At 35.5% G+C, this 27,681-nt stretch overlaps 1 protein-coding gene across 3 annotated transcripts in view; it reads left to right on the forward strand.

The window, feature by feature from the left end:
• Nucleotides 1–5,376: 5,376 nt before the first annotated feature.
• The window catches only part of LOC136039360 (solute carrier family 35 member F5-like), a 74,195-nt gene continuing 51,890 nt past the window's right edge, over nucleotides 5,377–27,681 (forward strand). The window contains exons 1-4 of one of the 3 annotated variants that reach the window (XM_065723021.1): nucleotides 5,377–5,472; nucleotides 17,028–17,112; nucleotides 20,508–20,900; nucleotides 23,177–24,179. In XM_065723021.1, the coding sequence (XP_065579093.1) occupies nucleotides 20,514–20,900; nucleotides 23,177–24,112 (1,323 nt within the window). In that variant the 5' untranslated portion in view covers nucleotides 5,377–5,472; nucleotides 17,028–17,112; nucleotides 20,508–20,513 and the 3' untranslated portion in view covers nucleotides 24,113–24,179. Of the gene's footprint in view, nucleotides 5,473–17,027; nucleotides 17,113–20,507; nucleotides 20,901–23,176; nucleotides 24,180–27,681 lie in introns of those variants that run through there. The other 2 variants (XM_065723022.1, XM_065723024.1) reach the window with 2 other exon arrangements.

The raw sequence follows: 27,681 nt of genomic DNA on the forward strand, positions 1-27,681 counted from the left end.
GATTTGGCAAATCAGCCATTGATAGATCCTATCACAATCTTTCTGGTATTAGCATTCAAAGTAGATAAGAAGAAAACAAGCCTACCACAGTACCAATGTCATAGCGCATATCTTATTTACGTGCTGAAACTGCAACCTATGTAAAAATAATGTCGGAGTAGACAATGAAATCACAAGTAAAATAAAAAGGGCTTTGGCAGACAATATGACCAAGGAATACATAGATGAATTGATGAATAACAAGCACTGGCAAATGTTACTAATACCATCGAAAGTTTACAAATATATACAGTCAATGAACCCAATGATATCAATGGTGGAATATTTAGCGAGGTTGTTAAAAGTTGTGTCCCGAAATAGATTAAGTGCCATATTTGGAGAGAACATTATGACGTATTTTATGGGATGGATTCAAAGCATTCATTTTATATGATGATATTCCACATGCCATTATTTCAATAAAAATTTTATTGTATTACTTTTTATGTTTCCATTATTTTTAGGGTAAGCTAGCAACTACAAGGTTTAGAATGTTTATTCAAAAGTCAGAGATGCAAAAAAAGAAATTTTCAGAGACAAAGGTACTACTATCAGGCTCTTAGGGGGATCTTCTAAAATCTGAGACAGGTTAACAGGGTTTTTACTGAAGTATGAAAGAGATATAATGAGCCAGGTAAAAAGACATTCAGACCCACGGGCACAGAGAGAGAGAGAGACAAACAAACACAGATACATAAAGTCAGGCATACAGGCTAGCAAACAGATGCAGACCCGGGCAAACAGACACTCAGACACACAAGCCCAGAGAGAAAGAAAAGAACCCACGGAAACACACAAATTCAGATACAAAGACTAATAAATAGACGCTTACACACACGGGTACGGTGAGAGAGATATAAAAAAATACACACCTGCAAACACACAAAGTCAGCAGCACAAACACACGAGGACGGACACACAAACACACTAAGACAGACACAGAGAAGGCAAGCACAGAGTCAGCCATACATGCACGGTAAAAAAGAGAGAGAGAGAGACACAAGGACAAACGCAGAGACAGGCAAACACACGGTCAGAAACACAGGAACGGTGAGAGAAAGAGAGAGGGATAGAGAGAGAGAGAGAGAGAGAGAGAGAGAGAGAGAGAGAGAGAGAGAGAGAGAGAGAGAGAGAGACGCACATAAGCAAACAGAGGCAACCAAACAAACACACAAAGACAGGCATAGAGACAGGCAAACACACAGTCAGATACACAGGCATGGTGTGAGAGCAAAAAAAAACACACACATGCAAACTCAGAGACTCAGACGCGCAAACACAGAAAGACATACACCGAGACAGGCAAACACACAGCCAGACATGCAGGCAAGATGGGAGAGGTACCAACATTTACATATTTTCATCTTATATCGAGCAACAAAACATTTTTAACGAGAAATCTGCATTTTTAATTGTTTTTCAGCAGGATTTCGAGAAACTACACATTTTGAACCATATTTTTGCATGTTTTCATCACATATCGAGCAAAAACATATTTTAACGAGAAATTTTCATATTTTCATCATATTTCGAGAAGAAACACAATTTGAACATCATATTTGCATATTTTCATCGCTTTTCGAGCAATAACGCAACTTGAACCACAAATTTGAACATTTTCAGCGTTTCGAGCAACAATACAATAGATTGAGCAACAAAAATGTGTATATTTTCATCATATTTCCAGTGACCACATATTTTAACCATTCATTTGCATATTTTCATCGTATTTCAAGTAACAACACGGTTTAAACCAAATATTTGCATATTTTGATCGTATTTTGAGCAACAGCTCATTTCAAACCTCAAACTTTATATTTCCGTCCAATTTCATGCAACAACTCAGGCGGCTTGGTGCTGCAGTGAGTTATTATTATTAGTAGTAGTAGTAGTAGTAGATTCAATCAACAACACATTTCGAACAACAAATTTGCATACTTTTGTTGTTTTCGAACAACAGCACATTTTGAACAATACATTCGCATAGTCTCATCTTATTTCGAGCAATGTCACATCTTAACCACACCTTTGCATATTTTCGTTGTATTTTGAGCAACAAATAAATTTTGTTGAGCAACAAATTTTCAACAAAGTATTTGCATATTTCATTATATTTCGAGAAAAAACACATTTTGAACATTAAATTTGCATATTTTCATCGCATTTCGAGTAACAACACATTTTGAACCACAAATTCGTATATTTCCAACATATTTCGAATGACAACACATTTTAACCACAAATACATATATTTTCATCGTATTAGAACCAATAACACATTTTGTACATCACGCATATTTTCATTGTATTTTTAGGAAAAACACATTTTGAACCACCCATTTGCATATTTTCGCCGTATTTTGAGCAACAACTAATTTTGAACCTCAAATTGGCAAATTTTTGTCATATTTCGTGGCGTATTATGTTTTCATGGGATTTCAAGCAACAACACATTTTGAACCACACTTTTGCATATTTTAATTGGATTTCAAGCAAAAACACATTGTGAACCAGATTTGTTTATTTTTCTAGTATTTGGCAATGTGGCACTGTGAAAGGACATTCTGAACAACAAATTTGCATAATTTGCAGACAAAACAGCAGTAATGTGGCTATTCATAGTAATGGAAGAGATTTATTGAATGGGTGAGTTTATTTTAATGGAAGTGTTCATAGAATGAAAAAGATTTTGCAAAGTATAGGATGAATCGTAAGTAAATGAATTAAAATACCCTTTTATATACCCAGGAAAAGGAGTTTTAGATCAAAATTTAAGTTTTTTGTTGAAATTCTGTTTTCAATAAAAAATTTTATCTTCAGTTGACGGCGTTCTTGCTTCAAGAAGTGCAACGACGTGGCTACCCTGTATACACACAGTTGCCACTCCTAGTCATTTTCCACTATTTCTAGTGATTTTGTATGTTTTCTAAACAGAAAAATCACTAAATCAGCACCTAAATCACTAGATTATTGAAGAAAATCACCAAATCAGCAACAAAATCACTATATCTGGTAATTTTTTCACCGGACGGCTACCCTGTCAGTGTTGCCACCTGTGGTACGAAAATACTTTTTTAGCACCATTTCATCATGTGTAGCACTGTAGAACATGCTACATGTTCTACAGTGGTAGAATGACCTAATAGTAGCACTTTCGTGCTTCAATTTATAGCACTTTCAGGCTACAATTTTATCTTTTTGTCTTGTACGAAATAACGAAGATTTTGAAAAAAAGGTAGAGGAATTAAAAAAAAAAACACGGAACACCTTTTTCCCACCTTTGTTTCGAAAGATTGGTGCAAAGTTGATTTAACCAGGACTGCGTTTTCGCCGTGTTCGTTTCGAAAGATTGGCACAAGTTTGAAATAATCAAACATAAAAAGATGAAAAAATTGATCTAAAATAAGACAAATCTACTTAAACAGACCACGAGCGTGTCGCACTGCAAGCCACGACTCGCGCAAATTTTTTTTTGACTGTAGCACCAAAAGTTGTTATGCAGCACGCAAATTTAGGCAATTTTAGCATTTTAGGAACTAACCATGAATTCTGCATGTACAGGCTTGGTTATCACCTACTAAGCAATGGTTACCACCTACTAGGCGTCGGCATGTATCTTGTGGCGTTATTCCTGTATATGTCGAAGCCAACCAAACCGTATTGTTACCTGACCATTTTACTATAATAACGCCAGAATGTCAGTCCTGTAATCTGTAGTTTCTCTCTCTCGTTCTTTCATTTCACCTTCTTTGAAGAGCGGGCAGCCCTTTAGTCACGCTTTGTTCAACGTACCAATACAAGGAAATCCTTTAACTTTGAGCAAAATCATTAGTTTCAAGCTCGAAAACCAGTTGTCAAAGTAAATCTCGTTGCTCATTTTCTCTGGTAAGGTACTCACCAGATATAAAACTATGCAGCCTTAAATTCGTAGATCTGGTTCTATGTCATCTTCAACAAGAGCACCCATATCTTGATAAACTTCAAAATCATGTACAAAACCTAACACACCAGCCCTTGTTGTTTCGGCTATGGAACGGATGTGACTCTATAGCTTGTATTGCTATACTGTATATTTAGCTTGTCAAATTCTTGTTCTTCAGGTTTCTTAGCTTTTTTTGTCATTGAAATGAAGAAAACGTTTGATCTTGTCAGGCCTTCGTTGGCCCATCTTGTTGGCAATTGCAGGGTATCTGGTAGCTGCTCCCCAATGCATTCGATAATAGGGAACTTTTGTCACCCCATATAATAGAATGATGCTCATGAAAACTTTCAACTCTTCGACCTTGAAACAGAGACTACATCGTTCAGTTTGAAGTGCAGGGACGTTACTTTGTTCAATTATCAGCTCAAAAAGTTCATTGTCAAAGAGTTTTTGGAAGTATTTCAGTGGAGTTTCCAAGATGCGTGGAACTTGGCGAGGCTTTCCTTTCCAAGACAGAGCAACTTTTTCTATATCTAATCTTTTCCAGCCATTTTTTTCTTGAACTTCTGATTTCTTCTTTGATTTTTCAGTACTTGCTGTTACCAGTTGCTGTTGCTGACATGAGGGTGGAGTTTCCCCCAAGTCATAGTCGCTGGGTTCACTGCTAGCCACCGCGTCATCCTGTTCCAAAACGAACTGGCGATTGTCCAGTAGAGGTAATAATAAGTCTCCATCAGGATCATTGATAAGATCTTCTGTAGACAGGAAACCTGGATCATCGTCATCCGACAATATCTCTTCTGGAATGTCAAAATTATACCTCTCTGCCTCTTCTGTGTCAATTTTGTGATTTTGAGCTTGTTTACTTAGCCTGTCGTAAGGTTCTACCGTCTAGAACAAAAAAACAAAAATTAGGCATATGCCACCCCCTGCCTGCTCAATGATCCACCATCCCTGAGAGGTGGTGTGAGCTACTATGTAGGAGGGACCCCTCCAACATAATAGCTGATATAAAATTATACTGTTTTCTTCATCCTTTTCATTTGCCTTATTTGGTTGTTCGTTTCACAATTTTGAGCCACGATCGTCTAATGTTGTATTTTTACAACACAAGGTACATTACCTTGCTTCTTATCCAAATTCTTGCACATGTCATGAATTTCATCTATAATAATTAAAAATAGAATAAATTCTATACACATATGATATGCAAGGAAATTCTCACCTTTTCATCTTATTTCCATTTTCTAGCTTAGAAAATGCCTAGCGTTTCATTCGTTTTTCTTATCACTTGGTTTAATAACTCGCTGTTTAGGCCACAAGTATTGCAGCAGCCTTCCCGAAGGAATCGATCGACTTCAATCATTTTGCACCATCAAAAGATGCTGTTAAAAGCAATATTTTTTACAGGGAGATGGCAGTATAAGCTCGAAATATACTACTCTACAGCAATTGGTTCTATACTAGCCTAAAGGGTTAATTTGAAAGAGCTTACAGTTATGGTGCATTTGGTAAATGTTGAATCTAGGTCCCATTTCAAAGTGGATATTCTAATAACAAATTTCTTGTATAAGACAAAAACGAGATACTAGGAAAAGGATAGATAGGTTTCTATATAATTTAGGCAACAATGATATTTTAGGCCTAGATGTTTCTTTTGCTAGTCTATCTTAGAAAACAGTTGCATTAGCCTAGGAGAATGAACATTCAGAAATGAATTAAGGGCATTATTGTGTTTTGGAAAGGTTGGTAAAATTCTAGTTGATTGACTTTTTTCTACTTCAGAAAGGATTTTGGTTAGGAAAATGAAACTTTCAGGGATGAATTTACAGACTAAAGTATGTCCTGGGAGGGTATTTTGAAGCAACTGCCTCCACGTCTTCTTCCTCTAGAGGGTCCTGACCTTTGATGACCTTTAAAAGTATGTGTGCTATAAAAGTGAAACCTTGTAAAATAGATCTTCTGCTTAATTGAAGTACAACAAAATTGTTTTCAGCTTCATAGCTTTGCTAAATTCCATTTTATAAGGTTTTAAAGATATGCAAATAGCCTATATTTCCTAAATGTTGAAAAAAATATGCTCAAAATTCTACTCAAATAACAGGAATTGCATTTTCAGAACTAAAGGCAGAGAAAAAGCAACTAGTGACTGAAAATTAAGGTAAAATGTTGTTTTGTCTAAACCTCAATAGGTATAGAACTGTCATGTAGGCAAATTTCAGGGCCCTCTAGAGGGAGAAGGAGTGGAGGTGGGTACTTTTAAATACCTTCCTAGGACATACTTTAGCCTGTAGACCCATCCCTGAAAGTTTCATTTTCCTAACCTAAACCCTTTCTGAGATAGCAAGAAGTCAATTCTAGAATTTTACAGAAAGGTTTTTTTCAAGCCCAATTTCTAATCCTCTATTTAAGGTCCAGAAAATGTTTCTACTTTATTTCAGTTCGAACATGAATTCTTTGCTTAGGTGGGATACTGTTTGGGCTTAGCAAACACAATTCTAATAATTTAAGCAGGATTTGAAGACATATGATTGTTTTGGTAAAATTTTAGTTTAGTGACTTCTTGGAAAGGGGTTAAGTTAGGAAAATGAAACTTTCAGGGATGGGTCTACAGGCTAAAGTATGTCCTAGGAAGGTATTTTGAAGTACCTACCTCTACTCCTCTCCCTCTAGACAGTCCTGACCTTTGATGACCTTTAAAAATATGTGTGTTATAAAAGTGAAACCTTGCAAAATAGATCTTCTGCTCAAATGAAATACAACAAAATTGTTTTCAGCTTCACAACTTTGCTCAATCCCAATTTATAAGGTCTTAAAGATATGCAATACATTTCCTAGACTTAAAAAAAACAACATTGATATGGCTCAGAATTCTACTCAAATAACAGGAATTGCATTTTTAGAACTAAAGGCAGAGAAAAAGCAACTGGTAACTGAAAATTAAGGTAAAATGTTGTTCTGTCAAAATTTCAATAGGTAGCCTATAGACCTGTCATGTAGGCAAATTTCAGGGCCCTCTAGAGTGAGAAGAAATAGAGCTAAGTACTTTAAAATACCTTCCTGGGGTATACTTTAGCCTGTAGACCCATCCCCAAAAGTTTCATTTTCCTAACCTAACCCCTTTCCAAGACAGCAAGAAGTCACTAAACTAGAATTTTGCCATTGTTTTTTAATATTAACCCCTCTAACAAACTTCTAGGCATATGTAGTTCCAGTTTCCTATAGACTCAAACCTTTTCTGTGATCTCATCCCATCCTGTCTAAGACAACCTGCAGTAAAGGTGTAGTTAAGCACTTTCCTGCTATATTGTAAAGTAATTTTTCTTACAAAGGTGGTTATCCAGTGGGAAAAATCAAGGTTAGGAGTGTTTTGCTGTTTTGGTAAGTGTTAGACTAAGTTCAGTAGAGTAAATAAAACTTTCAGGAATGAACCCAGGGTCTAAATCATACCTTGGGAAGATATTACCAAGGTACTACACTTGCCCTTTCTTAGTTCAAAGTTTAGAAAATTTGAGATAAGGTATGTTTATCCATCCTGCTAAGTAGCCTAATAGAGAAAGTAAATAATTCTCAAGAATGAGTCCAGAGCATCAAGAATCCCTGGGAAGGTATTTTCAAAATACCCTTGATGACTTTTTACAATATGTATTATAGAAGTAAAACCTTGAGAAATGGATATACTTTCAAAAGAGGCACAACAAAAGTGTTCTGAACCTCATAACTATTTTTAATCCTGATTTATGCAGTTTTCAAGATTTTTTAAATATTTTTTTAAGCTTATGAAAAAGAAAATCTTGATATAGCCTAAAATCCTGCCTAAATGATAGGAACTAAATTTTTGGAAACTAGACCCAGTGAGACTAGAAATAAATAGCTAAGGAAAAACGTGAATAGGTATATACCTATAATTTATAAAATCTTCTAAACCCTAGCAACAAGGAAAGGGTAGAGATACCAGCTGGATAATATCCTCTCAGGATTTATTTTAGGTCCCACATTCATTTTTGAAAGCTATATTAAAACGTTCTTTAGTGGAGACACCTTTCTATTGAGGAGTTTTTGATGTTTAGTAATAAGTTAGTCTTTTGGTTATGAGTTTTTGCTTGAGTTTATGAGTTTTGGATATAAGTTTTTTTTTCTGACATATCTTCTTCTAATATTCATAAGTGTTGCTTATTAGATTATTTCTTGTTTTGTGTCTATAGCAACAAGCATTTTTGCTTACTATTTGATGTATTAATAAATAAATAATAAATATTTACATAAGTCAGGTACTCCTCAAAACAGCAAGAAGTCCCTCAATTTGTACTTTAATCTAAAATTTAAAACCTACTCTTGGAAATTTTTTTTAGAGAAAGTCTGTCTATATATGGAATTAGACATAAACCCTTAGGAATGAAACCAGGGCCTTAATGATACCCTGTGAAGTTATTTTGATTTGTATACCTCCACTTCTTCTGTCTCTAAACAATGCTGACCTCTGATGACTTTTGCAATCTTTATGTTATAAAAATCAAACCTTAAGAAATAGATATACTGTACAGATGAAGTGCATAAATGTTTAAATTTTATGAAAAAAGCCTTGATATGCTATGACTTTATATCCTGCTGAAATAATAGAAATTACATTTTCAAAAGCTAGACTCAACAAAAAGAGACAAGAAATTCATGATTGAGGTGAAACATTTTATTTAAAAATTTAGGTTGGTATTAACCTGTCATCTACGGTTTTTTAAGCCCTATAAATAAGGGAAGGGTAGAGACGGTGGCCTTAGAACATCTTCCCAGGGTACACTTTAAATCCTAAATTCTTTCCTGAAAGTTGCATTTACCTGACTTACCTGAAATTTCATCTGAGGGGAGGGGGGGTAAGCTAAGGTCCGGGGCAGTTGTGCCCTTTCCTTATGTCTGGATATAGTTCTAGACTATATAAGAAGTTCAGATTTTGTTGGTATTCATTTTGTTTTTACTCATTTCTGATCACCAATTGATTCAAACCACTAGTTTGAAATTAAAAAAAAATTAATTGCTGGTAAGTGTGATTTAGGGTAAGCCTTTGTGTATAGCCCTGTGCTGTATCCATGTATTTGTGGGGAGGGATGGGATGCAGCTAAAACTGGAAATAAATTTTGAAATTCAAAAAATATAAATTTTCTCAAAGTAATGAAGTTTCATTACTACAGTTGTTAGTTTCGAACAGGGGATAAACTGAACTGTCATCTTTTATTGGCTTGCATTCAAAAGATGTATGATGTATGACAAGAAAAATCTCTTTGATGTATCACAAAAAAATAATATAACTAAATAGCCAAGAAAATAAGGGTACTGTCAGCCAGTGGATAGAAAAGAAACAAAAAGGACAAAAGTAGACATTTTGGCAAGGGCCTCCACCAAGCTGTCTTCAGTGCTAAAAAAAGAAGAAAAACTAACCTTTTGAAGTAAACTCAAACAGAGCTAAGAAACATTGACTAAAAAAAAAGACAGCAAAAGACCAAACCAGGGTATATAAAAAACCATTCACTAATTAGTTGGACAAAGAATTATCTGCTTAGTAATTGATGTAGCTTGCCTACTGACCATATTTTCATTAAAAGTACAGTCAGATGATCTTAAATTAAAATGAGGGAAAATGTTTCTTGAATCTTTAATATCAAATCGTTGTTAATTGGGTCTATAGGAATATCTCCAGTACTGCTGTTTAAAGCCAGGTCTCTATTTTGTATTTTTAAATTTTAATTTCCTATCTAAAAGATGGTAAGCCATTTCCTGTGGACGTTAAAGTTGACTCATCAAGAAGAACAAAATTGCACACACAGTCTGTAGTAGCCAGTGCCAACCAAACTCTTGGTTTAATAAAAAGAACATTCTGCAGGGGATCTCCAGCTATGATCACCAATCTCTGAAAGGGCTTGGAATTTGGGATGTGTGCTGCTACTTCAGTAAAGGGTGATATATCTTGAGAGAGAGAGAGAGAAAGATGGGTTTATTAATATAAATAACAAAACAAGCAAATGGCCCGAAGCAAAGCTTGTTACTGCATCAATTCCAGAATTGATACAGTAGCATGCAACTAAATGTATAAAGGGATTTCAACATCTTACATATCCTACCCAATTACATAAGCTCAAACTACTGTCTCTCAAATATAGATGCATGCAAGGAGATGTAATAACGGCATACAAGTTAATATTTGACCAGAGTGTTATCCCCAACCTGCTATAGATTTTTAGTTCATCAAGTACTAGAGGCCACCCCTTGAAGCTTTATTGAAAATATACTAGAACCAGACTGCAGAACAAATTCTTCTCTAACCACGTAGTCAGCCTATGGAACTCCCTTCTTCAAGTCTGCAGTTGACAAACACTGGTGCAAGAAACCTTGGCTCACAATATGGGTTATCATCCACCTAACAAGTTGAGTTATCGTCATCAGTGACTGGCGTTCACAGGACTTGTCCTTTTTGCTGGCAAGTGTGATTTAATGTAAGGCAATGATCTAGATTTACTAGAATATGCAGGGACAAAACAGAATCAAAATCGTCATTTTCATTTTTCACATCTCAGAGATTTATCAATGAAATCTTGTGTCCAGGCAGTTGTTTCCCCACCCTCTGACAGGTCCTGCCAATGAAAAACTTCCCAAAAGAACATAGAACACTGTAAATACCACTACCCAATGTAGGGTCAGTTTTATTCAGAATTGAAAAAAATGTTGAACCTTTAGTTCATTTTTAAAAGAAACAGAGATTCTTTTTATTTAAAAAATTTTCAAGTTTTATCTGGCTGCATTTTTAATAAAAATTGTGTCAGTAGGCAAACTAAGTTAATTACTAAGCAGAGAATTCTTGTCCAATCTAATTGATGAATGGTCTTTTATTTATTCTGGTTTGGGGTTTTGTTCATTTGATTCAGCGTTTCTTCTGCTCTGTTTGAATTTACTTCAAAAGCTTACTTTTTCCTTCCTTTTTTTGAGCATTGAAGATGGCTTGCTAGAGGTCCTTGCTAAAACGTCTTATTTTGTCCTTGTGGCTTTTTTTGTCCACTGGCTGATATTACCCTTGTTTTCTTGGCTATTTATTATACTGTTTATGTTTTTTCAGCTGTTTGTTATATATCATGTATAGCCAGTGTGGTCTTAGAATGTATCATTTTTTTATACTTATTTTTCATTTGCAATACGTTCTTGATGCCAGCTTGAAAAAAATGAAACTTTCATAACTAGTCTAAAACTAAGTTGTATTCCAGGATCTGGGGAAGGGGGGGGGGTGATAGTGGTGGCTAGGACTCATTTTGTGACAGTAGTGGTCATTGTATTCATAATGAGTTTTGAACACGGAATCAAATTGTATATTTCTTCTTTTTCGTATTCTGCTTTACTGTCATATCAAGTCATAGCCCTCATTCCTATTGACAACTGCTGCTTGTTTGCTATTAAATAAAAAACAACAAGCTTTTTTAAATGAAAGTAAGGAGCTACATTAAAATATAAAACGAACGGAAATTACTCCGTATATGAAAGGGGCTTTTTCTCCTCAATGTCTTGCTCTTTACGCTAAAGTTTGACTCTTTCTCTTAACTCTATTTTTTTAAACAGTAAAAAACTTTAGCGTAAAGAGCGGGGCGTTGAGGAGAAAAAGCCCCATTCATATACGGAGTAATTTCTGTTCGTTTTAATTTTTAATGTCGCTCCTTACTTTCATTTAAAAAAACTTGTTTTTTATTTAATTTCTGGACGTTTTTGAATTAATGTATGTTTTGATCTTGGCTCTCCGCACATAAATAATTAAAACGAAATTTGCATATTATTATTTTTTGGCTAAATGGCTTTCTAATAGTTTAGTCGGAATATTTTGAGAAAAAGGAGCGAGGGAGGAGGCCTAGTTGCCCTCCATTTTTTTGATTACTTAAAAAGGTAACTAGAACTTTTAATTTTTTACGAGTCTTCATTAGTAAAAAATATATGTAACTTACATAACGAACTTCTATATTCGTATGTTTTTATTGCGTATATGAGGGGGTTCACCCCTCCTCGATACTTCGCTCTTTACACTAAAGCTTAAATTTTGTCCCAAGTCATTAAGAATGGCCCCTGAACCACAAAGGCCGTGGAATAAATAGTTGAAATTACTAAAAATACTTTAGCGTAAAGAGGTAGGTATTACGAGGAGGTAAACCCCTCATATGCGTTATAATTTCTGTTCGTTTTAAGTTTTAATGCTGCTCCTCACTTTCAGTAGAAAAAACTTTTCATTTTTATTTTTTCACTATTTTTTTTTAATAATGCTAGAATATCCTGCGCCCCCTTCATTGAAAATCTTTTCCCCCATGGGAAGTTCCTCCATTGAAAGATCCTCCATGTAACCCCACCCCCTCAACTCTCCCCAAACCCAAAAAATCTCTCTGAAAACGTCTGTATATTTCCCAGTAACCATTACTATATGTAAACACAGGTCAAAGTTTGTAACTTGCAGCGCCTCCCATGGGGACTGTGGGGGAGTAAGTCGTCCCCAAAGACATAGTTTTTAGACTTTTCGACTATGATGAATAAAATGGCTATCTCAGAATTTCGATCCGGTGACTTTGGGGAAAAAATGAGCGTGGGAGGGGGCCTAGGTGCCCTCCAATTTTTTTGGTTACTTAAAAAGGGCACTAGAACTTTTAATTTCCGTTAGAATGAGCCCTCTTGCGACATTCTAGGACCACTGACTCGATACGATCACCCCTGGGAAAAAAAAACAAATAAACACGCATCCGTGATTTGTCTTCTGTAAAAAAATGCGAAATTCCTCATTTTTGTTGATAGGAGCTAGAAACTTCTACAACAAGGTTCTCTGATGCGCTGAATCTGATGGTGTGTTTTTCGTTAAGATTGTATGACTTTTAGGGGGTGTTTCCCCCTATTTTCTAAAATGAGGCAAATTTTCTCAGGCTCTTAACTTTTTATGGTTAAGACTAATCTTGATGAAACTTGTATATTTAAAGTCAGCATTAAAACGCGATTCTTTTGATGTAACTATTGGTATCAAAATTTCATCTTTTAGAGTTTTGGTTACTATTTAGCCGGGTCGCTCCTTACTGCTTGTTTGTTTCCTTGCTACTTGTTTGTTATGCCGATTAAAAAAGAAAAAAAAATCGGATGATAGGGCATTTGCTAGGTTGTTGGTGGTTGAGTTAGGTAAGAATATGGAATAAGTCCAAAATATGCTCTGAAAAGTTCATTTGAAATGTCTTCCTTTGTTCCTTGATGGCTATTGACCTTTGACGACCTTAACAAGCTTTGTGTTATAAGGGGGGGGGGGCAAGGAAAGACTTTTGAGCTTGACACCTTTGTAAAATTCTGGTGTATACATTTCTAAAGAATCTGAAAATGAATCTTAAATTTGAAAAAAAAAATATAAAATAGCCTTTGGCTTAAAATCCTGCTCAAACCATTAGAAGTCTATTTTTGACGTCTAATCAAGTCTATTTTAGTTCTCTACAATTTTTATGCATTTAGAACATGAAAGGAGTAGAGGCAGGAATTTGAAAACATCTTTTCAAGGCATATTTTAAGGCTTGAATTTATTCTAAAGAGTTTCATTTATTCATTTCAACTAATTTCCAACCCAGCCAAAAGAAGTGAAACTATTGTAAATTTTACCAAAAAAAAGACCTTGTATATGGCCTAGGGATATATCTAGGCATTAAGGAGACAACGTCCCCTATATTGTGCAGCTGTGATTGCACCAGATATTATATCTTGAAAATGTGCAGTATGGGCATGTGTGTTTAAAATTCTATTGCTTTTCAGAGATGTCAGTTTGTGAAAATGTAGTAGGAGGGGGAAGGGGCAAAATATCTTATTTCAAATCTAGGAAGGTTGTTTTTTTTTCAAGTTTTCCAATGAAAACACCAAAAAAGATATTTTTCAATGAGAAGCCCCTAAAAGATGGTTAACATCTTGGGAAGGAGAATTTCTATTTATCAACTGCACACATTTTCAGCTTTTTTGGATCAATAATCCTTGAATAAATCCATAATTTTGATCATTTTGTTGGTTTGTAATCTGTTTTGTGCTTGTTTCTTACTAATTGTTATTTCTTAATACCGATTTGAAAGTATAACGAACACAACCAGCATTTTTTTCCCTATATAACTTAGGATTATATCTTGAGATCCCGGGGGGGGGGGGTCAGTTAAACTAGAACTAGCCATTAAAATCCAACAGACAGAGATCTTATGAGTGTGAGAAAGCAACAATATTGTTATTATATTGTTTTTTTTTTCAGAAAAGGCACTAAAATAAATTCTTACCAAACTTACTTCTTGAAATTTCATTTATCTAGCTCATAATCTTTTGAAGATAGTCAAAAGTTGCTGTCTTACCTTTTGTGAACTTTCTTCTTCCCTTGGAAGAAAAAAATGTTCTAAGGGCATACTATTTAGACTTGTAGTATTACGAATTAAATAATAATTACGGTTCTCTAATAAGTATAATCAGTATATACTTTTAGTAGAAATTATTTACTGCAAACTGTTTTCCATTTTACTCGTCTTTTATGGCACTTGGTATTTACCAAATGACATATAGCGATCGCAATTTCTGTCTGTCTGTCGGTCCCGTTTTTGCTAGTTTATGCACTTCAAGATAAGCTAGCACGATGAAACCCAATTTGACCATCTGGTGGGGGGGAGGGGAGTGGAAGGACGGTTAATTCGGTAAAATTAGAAAAAATGATGTATTTTTAACTTACGAACGGGTTATTGGATCTTAATGAAATTTGATATTTAGAAGAACCCCGTGTCTCAGAGCTTTTTTCCCGACCGGATCCGGTGACATTGGGGGGAGCTGGAGGTGGAAACCGGAAATCTTCGAAAATGCTTAGAGTGGAGAGATTGGGATGAAACTTTGTAGGAAGAATAAGCTCAAGTCCTAGATACATGATTGATATGACCAAACCGTATCCGCTCTTTTTGGGGGAGTTGGGGGGATTTTTAGTGATTTAGCGAGTTCGGTGCTTCTGGACGTGCTAGGACAATGAAAATTGGTAGGTGTGTCAGGGACATGCACAAATTGACTTGATAAGCGTTGTTTCCCCGATTCAACCATTTGTGGGGGCTGGAGGGATGGGATGGGAAATCGTGAAAAATATCCTTGGAGGGGGGGGAATGGAAATCTTGGAAAACGCTTAGAGTGAAGAAATCGGGATGAAACTTGATGGGAAGACTAATCACAAGTTCTACGTTATTGACACAACCGGACCAGATCCGATCTCTTTGGGGGAGTTGGTGGGATTTCTACTGCTTTGGCGAGTTCGAGAATAAGCACAAGCTCTAGATGCGTGATTGACATAACCGGACCGGATCTGCTGTCTTGGGGGAGTTGGCGGGGGGATCCAGTGCTTTGGTGAGTTCATTTCTTCCGAATCTGCTAGGACGATTAAAATTAGTAGGCATGTCAGGGACCTGCACAAATGGACTTGACAACAGTCGTTTTCCCGAATTCGACCATCTGGAGGGCTGAAGGCTCTTAGCTCTTCTGACCTCGTCACAAGTGCCACATGAGCTCTTGGCTCTTGTTCTTTTTCCTGATAAAAGACTCAATTATTAAAACCTTATTTTGGATTGAACTTATATGCCTGAGGTCATCTTTGACTTCCTGCATCAGATATAAAAACATTCGGTTTTCGTGAAAATCCATGGTTTGGCCAAGAAATGCAATTTACTGTCAGACTGTTTAAGAGAAAATTAGTTGTAAATAATCATTCCGAGAAATGAGGACCTATTTTCTAACTTTAAAAAAAGTGTTAAAGTAATGGCACCAATCCATGGAAATTCACCTAAGCCGATAAAACATGTTACTAATTTAAACTGTCCATCATTAAAGTGCTGACTTCTCTTATTAAATGATCTTCTGTAGTAAATCTTGAAAATAAATGTTTGTTGTGTATTTGTATTAAAAGTAAGTATCTAGGGTATATAGGTTGTAAGATTTTTAAGGTAGAAAGTATTTAGACATACAGAAAACAGCCAAGAATTGGAAAAATACAATCGAATTTTTTTCTAGAAAAAGTACCCCTTTTTATACTTTAGCCCCCTCAGAAAGATTTCTTACTCCCCCCTTCCATTTCCTGGAAGACTTTCTTTAAGTGCCCTTCCTGTCATCCTACAACTATGCTGTGAGACAACCCATTCTGTCACATATCTAGCCCAACCCTTCCACCTGATGTGATTTGTGGATATACCAATGCTGAATTTACTTGGCTATACCAAGATACTGATTTCTGGAATACCAATATGAGTGACGATTTTTTGGATGATTCTAATTCTTTTGTAGGGTTTCCCTGTTTTATTTTTTATTTTGTATACCCACCACCCTCCCAGGAAAAATTAGCTGTGTAAAATAATTTTTGTATGTGCCTAAGCCCATGTCAGTTGCTTGTTTTTTCAGTTACTTGATTGGCTCCGAAAAATCAAATAAATTAGCTCCTCCTTTTTTTGGTAAGTGGTGGTTAGGAGTTCCATGTTAAGTTAGAAAGTTGTTTTGCTCTTATATTTCTATTATTTTGATTTCAGTAACAAGGTATACAGTGTAAATTAGTGCATGGGAAGATGTGGTCATGTTCCTAATATGCCCCTTCCCCACTAAAAGCATAACTTGTTCTAAGATGAAATGATTACTAAATAAAAGAGCTTCTTCTCCTTTGATGAAAACCCGTGGAGCCAGCTTGTGCTACCTTTTGGCTATATTTCGATCAGTAAACAGAATTATTTAATAGGATGCATTGACATTGACATAATTAATAAAAATAATATTCAGAAAGTACTTTTGATAGAGGTTTATTTGATTCAATATTATTTGGTAAAGAACGAATTTGATCGTGCACATGTGCCATGTTTGCCTTATAGCACAGCTACAGCTATTATTTACAGTAGAGATAGTTCAGTAAATGGTTTAAGCCAGTACCTATTGCTAAAATACTGTTCTGTTTTCAAGGAAACTGTTTTGATAACGTTCTCTCATTTCAAAGTATTTCAAAATAAATTTTTATTATTTTAATTAATTTGTTCATTTTGTCCTGTTTCAGTGAATCAGGGAAGACTACAGTATAGCTGGGAAAGGTCAAAATTCTGGATCGGATTAGAGGAATAGGATAAACACAAATTGTGACAGTAAGTACCTCAAAGAATCTGTGAGATTGCATTAATGCATAGACTCAATGGATAGGGCAAGCCTGAGATAAATTTTCAAGGGCAGGGGGGCGTGAACTACTCCTGCTACCAACAACTCTCTGCAACACCAAGCTGCGTTTGGCCAACACAGCTACGCACGCTCCTCCTTCGTCCCAATCTATTTAAAGTCTCCCTCTTTTCATTCTCCAAAGAAGTTCTAATTTCACATTTCAATTTCCCGTTGATCTTCTTATTGCTCAACATTGCCTCTTCACCTTCACAAGTTCCAAGTCTAAGCAACTTAGGCTTTTTGTCATTAATTTTCAAGCCTATCCTTACGTTCTGAGCTCTCAGAACCTCCAACAAATCATTCATTTTGCTAAAAGACCGTCAGGGATGCTTAAATCATCAGCATAATCTAAGTATAGGAGAGTTTTACTTTCTTATTTGATTCCATTCTTGCACATAGCCTTTGCTGCAATAGCCTTTTTTGTAGAACAAAGTCAATCAAAAATGGTTCATAGAAAAACGGATAGAATGCAATCATGGTCAACTCCTGATTCAATACGAAACCAGCCCTAACCCTATTTCCTACATTAACCCGAGCAATGTTATTCTTGTACATGGCACTTGTCACTTTATTGCAATTACGTGGTGTAAAATACAAGGATAGGATCCTCGCTAAAGCTCTTTTATTGACTGAATCAAACGCTAGCTCATGATCTATTAAGATAAGAACTAAGGGAATCGAATCTGATGACTCAGGCAATCTTCAATTATTAATCCAAGTGTAAAAATTCGGTCGTTGCATTCTCCCCCCTTCCTAAAACCACAATGTTCTTCTCTCAAAATTTTTATCTTGATGAATATGCCATATTTTATGGTGTAACCTTAGTTTTCTAACCACGCGTTTTGTTTGATTTCTATTCTTTTGCTTGGTATTTCTTATGTTGTTTTTATGGTCTTTTCCCACTATTATTGAATTTACAAGGAAAATTGATCGCATGGTTAATAATGCCATCTTGTGTTATGAAGTCTCCATTTGAAAGCGATTATTTGCAAAATACTTTATTTATGAAAACTGCTAGTAGTAGTTGAGGTGGAAGTGTTACCATGGCTAGGAGTAGTCATAGTAGGAGTAGTACTGGCAGTATCACCAGCAGGGGTATATTTTAGGAGTGATTGTGCTAAAAGCAGTGTTGCTAACTAATCATATTATTTGGTACATACCCTCAGTAACAGCACAACTGCAGCACGTTTACTTCACTAAAGATAGTTATCTTTAGTAAATGTTACTACGAAAGTAAATTCAAAATTACTTTTGTGTCGTTGCAGCTATTGCAAAAATGTTAGCTGGAACAAAGAAATTGATTATCAGTAACTTCTAGCAACCTTTTGTTGAAAGCTTGAATGCGCCTATTAGTATTACTTTAAACATGGCAGTATCTGAATCCTAATTCAAATGCATATTTTAAATGTGATAAGGGATTGTACGCTGCTATTTCTCAATTTTTCGGAAGGGGGATTCTTCTAACCAATTTTAGGAGGATAAGCTTAGCCCCCCATCCTCATTTGGGAAATTGCAAGACAATGTGACTTAGCTGTTCTCTTGTGTGCATTACAACTGTAACCTCCCTCCTCTTTGTCCATGGTACTTTGCTCAGAAACTGATTTTAAATACAAGGCTTTACCTCTTTTACTGTTTAAAATATAATATATTCTCTAGTTGAAATCCTGAAGAAGAGATAACTATCCTTAAAAAAATTGCTGAATAGCTATTTTAAAGACATGATAGTCTACAGGTTATGATAGGCTAGATAAAGAGTGAATGTAATTTTTTTTTTCAATTTTTAATATAAAATGAATTACTATAAAAAGTAAGCAGAGGGCTTATTCAAACTTCTGTTTTGTTAAAGTATTCCAGCCCTACAATTCCTTCTGATGCTCTTATTGCAGCTGCTACTGTTACTGCCAGAGTCAGTGCAGTTTGTGCCTTATATATTCCTTCTATGTGTTATTTACAAAAAGGTAATTAGAGAGGCACAAATAGTCAGTAAATTTTTGTTTTAAGTCAACTGAAATGAAAAAGAAGTATAATGCACACAGGAAGAGCGGGGTCTTAGGCCACTTTTTTCGTTTTTTTCTCAAGGGGGGATTTAGAGGAGAATCCTCTTAAGAACGGTTTTATTGGGCCCCACCCCCTTTACCCATCTCAGAAGGATGAATAATACGAAAATGCTTGAAAAAATTGCTGAGGGCCTGGAGGTGAAGCACCCAAGCATTTTTAACTAGCCAAACTCTTTACCCACAGACCAATCTGACGCACTAAGACAGATTTTCATAGTGTTTATTGTAAAACTTAGCACATATGACAAGATAAACGATTAACTGATAAACGATAAAATGGTAAACGATAAACTGACTGTAAAAGATAAACTGACAATAACAATTAAAAAACGGATGTTAGCTGAAAACAATATAAGAAATATAATACCGAGATCTTCCCTGCAGATTCAGTAGCCATACACCAAACTAAGGTATTGCTGCCAATTTCTTAGTGCTGCAACCCAGTATTATGATTCTGTTTATAGGTTTGTACCTCTGAAATCATGTGTCTAGTTATTATTTTTGGTTTACTCGTTATAGGAAAAATCCGAAAAATAGCAGCCTTAGAAATATACTTTTGTGTGTTTTAACACCCCCGTTCTTCTAAGAGCCAGCCCTTTTTACCTCATCAAGCCTTTGCGCAAGGAAACATTACGATCACTTCATAAATTGTTGAAACCACCCTCATGTTTTGAACAGTTTTAATTTTCTTGATCCAAATGCCTCTACAGTTGAGATCATGGCTTCTCTATTTCTTAGACATGTACAGGTCTTTGGTGCTGTTAAGGTAAGCTATCACTAAATCCACCTTGAACAATTTTCAAATCAATGTCTCGCCCTTATGTTTTGTTGTGACTTCTAGTTTTCTTATTGTTGTATGCTTAATGGACTATTAACACCAAGTTTCAAGTTTTGCTATTAGAAAACCTACTTGGACTTCCTATTTCTTTTGCCTATGGGAAATTCAAACCCTAAAAAAAGAGAGAGAAATAAGCAAATCAGAACAATTCAAGCAGTTCTAAATCTAGAAATGTCCTTATTTTATAATTATTCCAAATGCTTAATTGCTGATAGAAATTTCATTGAACTCTAATGACTGTTCTGATTACGATTCCTGATAATTACTTCTAATGCCTCTTAGATCAAACATGTATGCTCCTTGACAACTTTATGCATGGGACTTAAACTGTAAAACATTGGTCTCCATTTCCCTAGAGTAAACATTTTTTTTACGTATAAATTGTTTCCATATATGTTGATCGGCAATAAATGCTTTTACTTACTTGCAGAATACAATGTTGAAAAATAAGTGTGCAATCTGTAGGGCCATTTTGCGACCAAAAGAGCAAGGATTTGTGGATATTTTTTCAATGGAGTTACTTTCTCCCAGCATAGCAAGCTATCAAATAACCCTTTCTGGAATTATGACAGATATTTTGTCGACAGACGTGACATTCTTAAGGAGTACGGAATATTCAAAGCTATGTAGATCTTGCCTAAGGTCAATTCAAAATGCTTGGGATTTACAAACTCGCCTTGAGCAAGTGAAGATTGAAATCAAAAATAAGTTTCTTGAAACATCTGAACAGATTATGAATACAGAATCACGAAGTGAACAGAACCAAAATGTGTCTTCAAGGAAAGCAGGAATTATTGTAAAGGAGCCACACAATCCTTCTACTGTAAGTTGATTAAGGCTTATGTTTCCTGTGCAGAGCTTAGAAAAGTATGTTTACTACTCGCTGACTAACTTATTTTGCTGTATATTATGTAAGAATATTGAAATTCCTCTTGTTTTACGGAAAACTAATGTCGTTGGAAGCTTTTTTGATGTAAAGTACCATTCTTAACCTATTCTTAGCTATTCTTAAGTACCAGTCTTAAGTACCATCTATCTACGCTGGTAAGAAATTTTAATTACGCTTGAAAAGATTTCAAAGATTTAAAACTTTATTCTTAAAAGTTGTCTATACATAGATTGTCAAAGTTGTGCAATAATAATTAGCGGACTAATTTTCATTTATCTCGAAAGTCTTTTATTTTCATTTTGTTTGGTTAAATTAATCATGTTTTTTATTAAATGTATAGTTATAATGAAAAAGAGGGCTATACATTTTAGGAATATAATGAAAGAAGTATTAAAATGGCTAGGTAGTGTTTTATGGATGAGGTATGGCAGATTGCTAAAGATTGTGCTTCTTGACAATACATTTAGAACCAGAAGGAAAGCAGGTCGCCCCGAACGGAAAGGGTAGTGGTCATTAAAATTTGAAAGGATTTAGAAGGAAATGGAAGTTTTTGGGAAGGGGTAAAGAGTGGAGTTTTGGATGGATTTTGATGAAAGAGGATCTTGCGCAGCTGTGTTGGCTCGGGCGGCCTGGTGATGTAAGTAGTAGTGGTAGTATCAATAGTAAATGTGGGATAAAAACTGAACTACAAAAACATGAACTTTTTTGTCCCTTTTTTGTTTTTAGTCCCTGTTCTTGAATCTGTCAGCAAGGGAAAGTTTACCGTTTTCCTCAGCTGAAATCTTTTAGTTTAAAAGAAAATAGACTATAAACAACTTTTGAACAATACTGAAAAAGAGTGAAAATTATAAGGACCATCGGAGGGAAATCGGAAGGATCGTGAAATCATGAGGCAAATTTGTTTTTACCTGGTATATTTGTTTTAGAATAGTCCAAATTACCTTTTGAAAAATTAAGAAAAGACGAAACACCTTCTAAAATTGCGGTGATCCTGATATTACACCTTTAGGATCAGCATATCTGAGAAGCTGAGAGCGGACATTTCAAGTACTTATCTACAAAAATATAAAATGTTGATTTTTTTAGAAGGATGGCCGCTCATCAATATTTTTTTCCTGGAGTAATATTGAAGTAGTGTCCGTAGAATATTGAAAGAAATTTCAAGTTCTATGCGATATAGTTCTCTCATCAAATTACAAAATAGATTTTGCCTAACTCAAGTGGCGATTTTTGCCATACTGTCATTTTATGTTGTAAACAAAAAAATTGGCCCGAAGGCAATTTATTGTCAATAAAAGATTTATTTAGAACTACAAGAACATCTATTTATGTTAACTCTCACTTCCAGAAGCCATAATACGGCGTATGGGCGCAAACAGACGGCTGTTATAGAAAATAATTTCTAAGTTTTATTTGACTGAATTGATTCCTTCGAGGCTTAATTAATTTATCAGTTGGGTGCAGTATCCCACCAGCTATTAGGGAAGAGACAAGTAAATTTTTCTCTGGGCTTGTAGGAATGAGGGGAAGGTACGATTATAAGACATATAGATTCTGACCCTGTCAATGCATTCCCTGGAATACGAAGGGATTAGGAAAGTTTTCCGAGTGAAAAACGTCAATAGCCCATCAACATAGAGTTTTCCACGTCCCACTATCGCATCTTACAATTCACTAGCCACCAGAATGGAAAAGGAGTACCTACAGTTTCCTTTTCTTTTTTGTCAGTTTTGATTATCGTAAATGCAGCTCACCTCGTTGAAAAGTTTAAAGGCATCGTCATAAAACTATTTCACAAAAATAATTCCGGAGGGGCTCTGGCTCTCCCTTGATTAGTTCTCATCCCTAAAAAAGGTGCTAGAACTGAGAATTTGTGACATAACAAGCCCTAACTCAATTTGCTGCGAATTTTTGTTCTCTGTGATGAGGTTTAAAAGAAATTTATGAAAATTAAGGTACAAATAGTCCTTTAGTAGGTCTATGCTAACGTGTAGGTTACGATATTACTGTATTGAATAAATGATTAAGTGTAAGACGTTTGATTAAATGTTTAGTCTAATTCTTTCTGATAATTTTGATGTTCAGTAATTTTTTCTATATGAATGGATTGTGAGAGTGGTGTTTTAGACTCAAGAGATGAAATAGGTTTTGTTCAGGATATTCCTTCATTGTTTAGTTGCATGTTTATGCTAATGGAAGTATTCCTTTAGGTTTCACCGAAAAAATTGAAGCTTGCCCATCAGAAAAATGGTATCCAGGAAGAAGTGGTACAATTGAAATCGCAAAACAATACTGGAATCCCCATAGAATATCAAGACCTAATTCAAAGCGATGGCACTTTCAAGTGTCGATTTTGCAAGCGGAAATTCATAGACTTTGCGTCTAATCTCCATCATATGGTTGAATATCACAAAGCCCTTTCAATTCGTTGCAATGCTTGTGATGACAATTTCAAGAATATAACTGACTTACGAAGGCATAGAATGCAAGATCATCCAAATTATGACACAAACAGTTTTGTCGTTAACGACCTCGTTTTACGTAGTGTTGTCTGCAACAGGTGTGATAGAGAGTTTCCAAATGTGAAATGCTTAAATATCCATGTTAGGAACTGTCATTTAGATGGTGTGCCACTGGGAAGCACTCTCACGAATTGTAATTTTTCTTGCAAATTTTGTGGACTTATGTGTCAAATGGAAGCAGAGCTGCTTGACCACTTAAATGAAGACCATTGGGTAGATAAGCCCTATTGTTGTCATATCTGTCTTCAAGCATACAGCAATTGTGAAGAATATACACTTCATGTCAGCCTTAAGCATCAAGGAAGACATATATGTTCTCACTGTAAAGTAGTTTTACCCAATGCAACTGTCTATGAGACCCATGTTAAAAGTCACTACCAAAGGCCTCAGATTATAATGAACTGTAAATATTGTGTCCTAAAATTTACAGACAAGGGTTTGCTTGAAGACCATGTGCGGTTGCGACATAGTTTAAAAATGGAAGAGTTCGAAGATGATAAGAATGACTCAGTTTTTTTGCCTAGTGAAGCAGAAATAGATATTGAATTCAATACTCCAGTTTCAATTAATTCTGTTGGCCTAGAAAACGAAATTTTGGAAAATTCTTACCCCTGGAATTTATAATAAAATATTATTGTCATATAGCTTGTCTGATTCAACGTTTTCTTTCAAATAAATAAATGAAAGCGAATGATATGTTGGACACTTTGCAAAGCCGCATAGCAAACATCCAGCGTTTCCTTTAACCGTAAAGGTTCTTCTCAAAATATAGTGAGGGAGATAGTGGAGTGGTGTTATTAGAAGCGTTTTTACTTGCAGTTTATATTATTTAGAGCTTGCACAAACTAGGTGTTTTACATGATGTTTACAGGGAAGTCGTCCTTTGTTTTCAAAGGGCTAATTGCACAAGGTAAACAATTAGCTTTCGAGACATAATGAGTTCTTGTTGGAAAGAAAGTAATAGAAATAGGTAAACGAGACTTCCAGGAATCAAGTCAATTATCAATTCCTGAAAATCTTCGAGGTTTTCATTTACTTAACTCAACTAATTTCTTCAAAATATTGAAGAAAGCAATTGCTCACCTTAAAATGGTTTACAGAACTCCGAGAAACAATCGTGACTTCTTTTAAAAGGAGACGCAAAAGCTATGTTTGCCTCAGGCGGCTTAGTGGAGTAATGATATGTTAGTAGTAGTAGTTTGACTACACAACTCTGTGAACATTTGCTTGTCTTTTGAAAGTGTAAAATAAAAGGCGCCGAATATTCTGTCTAAAAAGTGTCTGGATAATTCCTTGGCAACATGCAAGGGCAGTATTTGCCCAGAAAACTTTAAAAACGTTTTGCCTTAAAATCATACTTATTATGACACAAATAAACACTTTATCGGTCTAAATCATTATGGTCACGTGAAAGTTGCGCATATAACCATATGTGAAGTATGAAGAAACTTGTATGGAGTTAATTAAATTATTTTGCAACATCCATCATCTATGAATTTCGAAGAAAGATTGTTGTTGAAATGCCATTACTGGTTAATATCACCAGTTCTTATTGCTCCCTCATCGACAAAACATAGGGAAATATGCATATTCTCAATGCAACCTTGCCCTTCTCATTTTTCCTCTATATTTGTCGATATTCTTATATATTCAAAGCCTTCCTCTTTACACCCTCCGAGGAAGTTCCCATTTCCCTTAAATCTTTCTTTACGACATCCTCCTACTCCAACCGCGGACGACCTGCTTTCCGCTTAGCCCTAGACTGTTGGCAAAAAAGAACAATCCTCGGCAATCTGTCATCCTTCATCTGTAGAACATTGCCTACCCTAGCCATCCAACCCTTATCCCATTATAGTCCTAGAATGTTAGATTGAACCACACTTTCGTACAGCCTACTGTTTGAAATACGGTCAGTCAGTCGGGTACTTAAAACAATCCTAAACAATGTCTCTGAATAACATCTAGCAAATATTTCTCCGTTTTACGGATTGCCCGTGCTTCAGAACTATATTTGACCACTCTCATCACTATAGCTTCCAATATTCTAATCTTGATTCGTAGACTTATCTTCCTATTATTCCAAACCTTTTTCAACTGTGAAAAAACCACCCTCAGCCTTGGCTATTCTACTTTTAACATCTTCACTGTTCCCACCATCTTTACTAATAATACTAACAATGTCAATGAAGCTGTCCGCTTGATCAGTCTTTTCGTTCCCCAACATCACCTTTTCCTCTTTACTTATTCCTAGCCTCAGTGACTTAGTGTTCTTAGCATTAATTTTTAAATCTATCCTATTACCCTGAACTCGCCAAACCACTAAAAGTTTATTCATTTTGCTCATATTTTCATATAGGATGCTTAAATAACCAGCGTAATTGAATTCCAGGAATGTTTTTCCACTGCATTTGATTCCGTGTTCTCCCATTGCATTTCCTGTGCTCCTTCAACAGAAGTCCATCAAAGTAATCCATTTAAAGGGGGATAGAAGAGAACCCTTCTTAACTCCTGATTAAATAAAAAAAAACTAATTTTTTTAGCTGAAAGTAAGGAGCGACATTAAAACTTAAAACAAACAGAAATTACTCCGTATATGAAATGAGTTGTCCCCTCCACAATCCCTCGCTCTTTACGTTAAAGCTTTTAATTGTTTTAAAAAGTAAAATTGTGGCAAAGAGTCAAACTTTAGCGTAAAGAGCGAAGGATTGTGGACGGGACAACTCATTTCATATACGGAGTAATTTCTGTTCGTTTTAAGTTTTAATGTCGCTCCTTACTTTCAGCTAAAAAAATTAGTTTTTTTTTATTTAATTTCTGAACGTTTTTGAATTAATGCATGTTTGGTTTTGGCTCTCCGCACATAAATTATTAAAATGAAATTTGTATATTAATTCTTTTTTTGGCTAAATGGCTTTCTCTTAGTTTACTCCGTATATGAAATGAGTTGTCCCCTCCACAATCCCTCGCTCTTTACGCTAAAGCTTTTAATTGTTTTAAAAAGTAGAATTGTGGCAAAGAGTCAAACTTTAGCGTAAAGAGCGAGGGATTGTGAAGGGGACAACTCATTTCATTCACGCTCTTTACACTAAATCGTAAGTTTTGTCCCAATTCTTTAAGAATGACCCCTATAAGAATGACCCTATTTATAGTTGAAATTACTAAAAATACTTTAGCATAGAGAGCAAGGTATTTATCTCCTCCTAAATACCTCGCTCTTTATGCTAAAGTATTTTTAGAACCCCTCATATGCGTAATAATCTCTGTTCGTTTTAAGTTTCAATGCTACTTCTTCCTTTCATTTGAAAAAACGTTTTCATGTTTATTTTTCATTGTTTTCTTATAGTAATGCTAGAGAATCCTGCGCCCTTGTCATTGAATTTTTCTTCCCCCATGACAGATTCCTCCAAGGAAAGATCCTCCAACATATCCCCCCCCCCCTCAGCCCCACCCCCAAACAAAATAAAATCCCCCTGAAAACGTCTGTACACTTCCTAATAACCATTACTATATGTAAACACTGGTCAAAGTTTTTAACTTGCAGCCCCTCCCCCCATCCCTGGGGGAGTAAGTCATCCCCAAAGACATAGTTATTATGGTTTTCGACTATGCTGAACAAAATGGCTATCTCAAAATTTTGATCCGTTGACTTTGGGAAAAAAATGAGCGTGGGAGGGGGCCTAGATGCCCTCCAATTTTTTTGGTCACTTAAAAAGGGCACTAGAACTTTTCATTTCCGTTAGAATGAGCCCTCTTGCGACATTCTAGGACCACTGGGTCGATACGATGACCCCTGGAGAAAAGAAAAAAAAACAAAAAAAAAACAAACAAATAAACACGCACCCGTGATTTGTCTTCTGGCAAAAAATACAAAATTCCACATTTTTGTAGATAGGAGCTTGAAACTTCTACAGTAGGGTTCTCTGATACGCTGAATCTGATGGTGTCATTTTCGTTAAGATCCTACGACTTTTAGGGGGTGTTTCCCCCTATTTTCCAAAATAAGGCAAATTTTCTCAGGCTCGTAACTTTTGATGGGTAAGACTAAACTTGATGAAACTTATATATTTTAAAATCAGCATTAAAATGCGATTGTTTTGATGTAGATATTGATATCAAAGTTCAATTTTTTAGAGTTTTGGTTACTATTGAGCCGGGTCGCTCCTTACTACAGTTCGTTACCACGAACTGTTTGA

Source organism: Artemia franciscana, chromosome 19, assembly GCF_032884065.1.
Source record: "Artemia franciscana chromosome 19, ASM3288406v1, whole genome shotgun sequence".
NCBI lineage: Eukaryota > Metazoa > Arthropoda > Branchiopoda > Anostraca > Artemiidae > Artemia > Artemia franciscana.